Source organism: Saimiri boliviensis, chromosome 6 (genome assembly GCF_048565385.1).
Source record: "Saimiri boliviensis isolate mSaiBol1 chromosome 6, mSaiBol1.pri, whole genome shotgun sequence".
Taxonomy (NCBI): Eukaryota; Metazoa; Chordata; class Mammalia; order Primates; family Cebidae; genus Saimiri; species Saimiri boliviensis.
Window position 1 is genome coordinate 96,181,972 of NC_133454.1, and position 6,000 is coordinate 96,187,971.

Here is a 6,000-nt window from a genome sequence, read left to right on the forward strand (position 1 = left end):
TCAGATCTTTAAAAAGCCTTCTTTCGAATGTACATTAATAGACAATTGAAAAATAATATTTTATAAGCCAACTAATCACTTGCTTTTAAAATCCCCACTTACTACCTTGGGCATATAAATTAGATTATGTTTTAAAATAACTAATACTCTGGTTCAGTCAAAGGAAAATGTATATGCAAATGTCATAATGATACCTCCCATTTATGGAGTGTCTGCTTCCTAGTATGCAAAGCCCTTACAGACATTCTCTTCTATCCTCCAAAAATTGCTGTGTTGTAGGTCTTACTATCAATGACACTGAAAAAGCTACTGGCAGGACACACATATTCTCATCTGAATCAATACTGCTATACTCCATTGGGGGAGATAGACCAAGCTGGAATCTCACATACAGAAATATTAATATGCCAGATCAGGGGGTATAAAAGTAGGCTAGGTTACTGTTAATTTAATAGCAGCTAGGTTAAAATTCTCTCTCTTTCCTCTTTCTTCCCTTTCTCTCAGTCACCTTCCAGTCTTCTGACCGATTCCAAACAGGACAATTGAAATGTCTTGCCTTCAAGCTGAAGAGCCCTTTGTAAATACACATAAACAGTGAATATCAGGTGCACTATTCTTAAAGTGACATTCATTTCCACAACAGTTTAGGTGAAACCATGTCACCTTACAAGTCGAGTGTGTGTGTATGTGTGTGTGTGTAAAGGATGACGTGACACTTTTGAGAATTAAGTTATTAAAGAACTCAAGGTTACAAGACTTAAGACTGTTAAGCATTTTTCCTCCCAGAGACATGAAATCTACAATTTTCTCGGTTCAACTGTCAGATAAATTGGTAAGTAAACTAAAAGGATAATATTCCCTTAACGATGCATTCATTTGAAGCCCTAGCAACTGTATTAGGCAGCAGCGAGTATTCGCTAGCAAGGGATGGCGCGGGGAGAGGGAACTCTGCAATTTAGAGTGACAGATAATTTTTTCCCATCCATCAAGCTGCCTCAAAATGTCACAATATTTACACCTCTTTCTTGGTGAATTAGAATCCAGAGACAAGCAGACAGAAAGAAAAATAATAATAATTCCGACCGGTTGCCGCTTGATTGGAAAAAGCAAACATTGCACCTTTAAATTCTGCTCCTCCATTCCCCGTTCCCCCCCGCCCCCCCTTCCCGGGATTTTGCAATAAATCTCCCAGTTCTGCGTTCGGCCCTGCAGATCCGTATTTAAAACAGCACCATCTGGGAAGGGTGGGTGGCGATGGTGATGCGGGCGCCTTGGAGTTCCTTTGCAGCACGCTTGGAATTGCATCAGACTGATCAGAAATCCCCCCGCCCCCAAGCCCAGCCCCTCCCGCCACGCTCCCCTGCGCGCCCCTCCCCTCTCCTCCCTGCGCGTAGATCTGACTGAGAAAACGACTGGATCTCGGAACAATCTGTGCCCCATTCGCTGCAGGCTTGCACCGTAAACCCTGCCCTACGCTCCCTTTGTGTGCCGAGCAGCCAATCACCGTCATCCGATCCTAGCGCCTGTTTTTTATTTTTTCCTTCTAAATTTCCACAATATCCTCGCGTCGCCTATGAATCCACCTGCGCAGAGTTGGGATTCTTTCTTTCGTTCGTTAAAACAGTCGAGTCTTGAGTTTCGGAAATAGGTTTTTCCCTACGTTCCCCTCACCCCTACCCCAAGCTCTTGCCTTTTAATTAAGAAGAGCTGATCCGGGGAGGAGTCCAGAACGACCAAGCCCTGGGGCGAAAACTGCCGCCGGGCAAGGCTCTGTGGCCGGAACAAAGGACCTGAGAAGCGGGTGGGGGTGAGGGTTATAGCAGGTGGAGAAGCTGTTGGCCCCCGCCCAGGGGCGCGTAAGTCCCTGAGCTCCCCGAAGAATGGCAAGAGGACAACGCAGACGCGCGCTCCGGCAGTTCGCGGTCCCCCGGGGGTGCAGGCGGGGGCGGGAGAGGTAGAACACAGGACTGGGCGGCTCCGCGCCGCTTCTGTCTCACCCGCAAAGCCCCCGACATCCACCCTCCTCCAGTCCCCCGGCCCACCCGGGTGGCGGCGGCGGCTCCGCGACCAGCCGGCCGCTCTCCACCGGTGCCTCTGGACGCAACCTCGCCCGGGCAGGGCTGTCTGCGCGCCCAGCTGATTGGTGGCTCTATCCAGCCGCCGCACGGAGCTACGAGTTTTCTTCTCCACTGCCTCCAGCCTCCCAGGCCCCCTTGCCCGGCCCGCTCCCTGGCTCTTCGTTCGCGAAAGGACCTTCTACTCCCAGGCGGAGGCCCCTGTTTCCCTGAGTTACCCCGACTGACTCGGACCTGGGCTCAGTGAGGCATCCGGCCCAGCTGAGGAGCAGAGCGCGGTCTCGGCAGCTCCCCTTCCTTGAGAAAGCGGGAGCCCTCTAAGCCAGCGCCCGAAACTCGCGGGAAGGGAGGACAGAAAGGGGAAAAAAAAGACAGAAAGAAACATCCAGCGAGGGCGACGGAGAGGAAGAGATAGAATGAGGGAGGGATGGAGGCTGGAGGAGGGGGCGGGGTGGAAGAAGGGGGGCGGGAAGGAGGGAGGGAGGGGGAAAGAGAGGGAGGGAGGGATACAGAGAGAATGAATCCTTCTCACTAGAAGAGCTGAAATTACCTTGATTCATTTTGTGGAGGTTTAGCTTTACCTCCTTCCCTCTTCCCAACCTCCACCTCCTTTTTCCCCACCGCACACCACCTCCACGGCCGGATTCTAAATGCTACAAAGTCCAATTTTAGGAAATCGAATGTTGTGCAAAAGCTTCATAATTAGTAATGAATCTACTGTACACACACACACAGACACATAGACACACACACACACACACACACACACACACCAGCAAAGAGAACGGAAAAGAGGGAGGTGAAGGGGATAAAAAGAGATAAATCTTACATTTGAATCAGACATTTGCAGGTCCAAGTTAACTAAACTCATTATATCCGCAGGAAGACTGAGTTTCTCTCTCTCTCTCTCTCTCTCTCTCTCTCTCTCTGTCTCTCTCTTCCTTCTCGCTTTGCCCCAGGGTTCTCACCTAGGGCAATTCAAACTGGGCAAATACCAAGAAACAACCCCCTCTCTTGCTCCCCCTCTACCTCCTCCCCTCCACCACGCGTCCTCTCCGGAAGATAGAGTATCAAAATAGCTCAATAATTGGGGATGCAGGGAGTCCCCGCCCCGGTGCTTACCTTCTTTGCGGCTTACACCACCCCGATGGCTAGATCCTGGAGATAAACACTTGCATTTCCCAAAGTTAACCCAGTATACCAACCCGCAGCTTGCCAAGAGTCTATTCCAGCCTACACCGCTAGGAAGCCAACTTCAGCGAGCTCAATGAGGGGACCAAACTGGGGCTCGCTTTCCAAACGCTCCGCTCCAAAATCTGACTCTCTCTCCAGCCCCGATCTCAGTGTGAGCCGAACCTCCTCCGAAAAGACGCTTTTTAAGGGCGACACGGGGTTGGCTTTACAACGGGGCCAAGACTACCTGGGGTACCGCCACCTCGGACAAATCCGTTGGCTCTGTCCAAGGTGCTGAATGGCCTCCGATCGTCCCGATTACACACCCGGCACAGCAGGAGGAAAAGGCTTAAAAATCTCTAATTAAGTGATACTTGATATTGCTCTAGACGGTTTCTTCCACTTCCTTACGTTTTGTCACGTGCGGATGGCTTTGCCAAAACCATCCTGTTAATAGTTGATCACATGTTGATGAGAACCTTTTCGTCTACGAGAGGATTACCCGTTTCATTACCGGTGATATACACTTCTGACTTATTTATCTCCCCCAACACACCCTCCCATCTACACCTAAACTCCCAGTTTCTACCCCACCCTTACCCCCACTCCACCGCCTAACTCCAACCTTTAACAGCATTATTGTTTTTAGATGGAAATTAACCTCCTTGCAAATGTCAATTACATACCCACATACAAATCATAGAATATGATCATACACCATACACATAAAGAAAAAGAATGGAATGCAAGACGGTTGAAACATAAGCATCAGCGTTGAACAGCCAATATAACACACACACCCCCCCTCTAGCTCCAAGTTTGTTCCACGCAGTTCCACATAGCTGTGTTAAATCTCAAATGATTCCAATTAAAGTTGCACTGTGTAAAAACCCGATTCCCCTGGCCTGAGTAGCTGCTGTTCTTTGGCTTGTGAAGTGCTAAGAAGAGCCGTGATATGCCCGTTGTTAAGCAACATGTCAAGATTTTTCAATTATAATGCAGGGTTTATTGCTACTCACCATTGTGCCTTTGCTGTCCTGGAGACTCAAGTGTCTTAAAATCTCGTCTCCCCAACAGATGCTGGAAGGTAATGTGTCTTGTTTGAAGTCATCATGTGAGAAGTTCGGCTTTGCTCAGTGGATCGCCCACCACTTGGTGTGACTTATGAATCTAATAACCCTTTGCAATATCCGCAAGCTTAAACTCTCAACCACCTTGGCGACTACAGAAGACAAAGCAACTGGCATCGATGTCGAAAAACCTATAGATTTACGCGAACGCCCTCACTCCGAAAGACACGCTTCCTTTTGAGTTCTTACGTGATTCTAATGAATGAGCGAGGTTACCAATGATTGCCCAACTGCCCTGCTATGTAGCGCGTGTTTCCTAGGGCTGCCTTCTAACCGCCCGTCACTAGGTCCTGGCACAGAAAGTTCCCAGAGAAAGTGAGGAGTTTCAGGGTACCCCCGTAAAAAACAAAAACAAAAACCCAGCCTGCACACCGCTCCCTTGCCCACTGCCCAGGTCACACCTGGGGTTCCGGAGAAGCTGAATTCGGGTCGGGAGATTTCCCTGTCGCCAGGTAAGAAAACCTTCGCCTGGTCAGCCTAGGGCGGGAAGACCGCTGAGGAACTTGTTGCTTACCAGCGCCAGCAGGCTACCGCTTTAATAATAATACCAGAAAAGCGCAGCAGGGAGGGGGTGGGTGGCGGCAACGGCGACGACTAACCGCACTGTTTACGTGACCGACTCACTGTGACTCCCTGGGTAAAAAAAAAAAGGAAACTTCTTAGAAAAGTTCGTGCCCCTCCCCTCCCCCATCATGACTAAGGGTCTCCAGCCGAGGAGGTCGTGAGTGATGATCAAATGGGGGCTGAGGGGGAGGGGGGCGAGTAAGTGACTTGTCTTTGGGAACAACTGCATGCGTCGAAGCGCGCATCAGCCCAGCAACTTTCCCTTTTCCTCTTAGGGACTGATGACTAGGCGAGAGGCACCAAGGCGAGCCACTAGTTGCCCACAGGAACCTGTGTAAGCCGAGCTCTCGAGCGGCTGAGTTGAATGAAGTTATGACTGCGTTTGCTCTAATGGGTTATGGCTTCCCAAATGTGAATTAACAGCCCCGGTGCGCAGCTAGGTCGGAAGGCGAGCCGCGGAGAGCGGAGCCGCGGGCCAAGGCAGGGAGGGGAGGGGAGGCGGCAGGTAGGGCGCTCCGCGGCCGCTCGCTGCTGCTTCCCCGGAGTCGCTTCCGCATCCTGCGGGGGCTGTCCCGCCGCCGGGGTGCCGGGGTGAGCGCGGCGGGAGCCGGGGCTGGGGTGGCGAGCCTCGGAGGGGGCTCTCCCAGGAAGCCCCGCGGTTAGCGCGCTCGCGCTTCCCCACCAGTGGCTGCGCAGGCTGGGAAGCGGAGAGGTCACGTGTTGGCGGAAAGTAACTTGGAGGCGAAAGGATGAACTTTGAGAAGAGGAAAAAAAGCACAACAAAACAAACCACCCCCCTGGAGTGTCAAATAGAGGGGGAGGCGGGAGCGGGTGGGGGAGGGGCGCCGCTCTCCGCAGGAGACGTGGGGACGACTCCGGAAATCTCGGGAAATAGGCAATAACTCGAGCTTTGGCAACGTCCCCCCCCCAGCCTAGGGAGGCGCTAACGCAAGGTATCTTTCCACGGAAGCTGCCCTTTGCCTACCCCCAGCCCTGGCTAGCACAGCCGAGCAGAGGAACTGAGGATGAATGTAGACCAGTTGTTATGGAGATGTCCG

At 51.6% G+C, this 6,000-nt stretch overlaps 1 protein-coding gene across 1 annotated transcript in view; it reads right to left on the reverse strand.

Moving 5' to 3' along the window:
- BDNF (brain derived neurotrophic factor) overlaps nt 1–4,556 on the reverse strand; it is a 70,611-nt gene extending 66,055 nt beyond the window's left edge. The window contains exon 1 of the mRNA XM_003919940.4: nt 4,268–4,556. Within this exon, the coding sequence (XP_003919989.2) occupies nt 4,268–4,270 (3 nt within the window). The 5' untranslated portion in view covers nt 4,271–4,556. The remainder of the gene's footprint in view (nt 1–4,267) is intronic.
- Between the last annotated feature and the right edge of the window lie 1,444 nt (nt 4,557–6,000).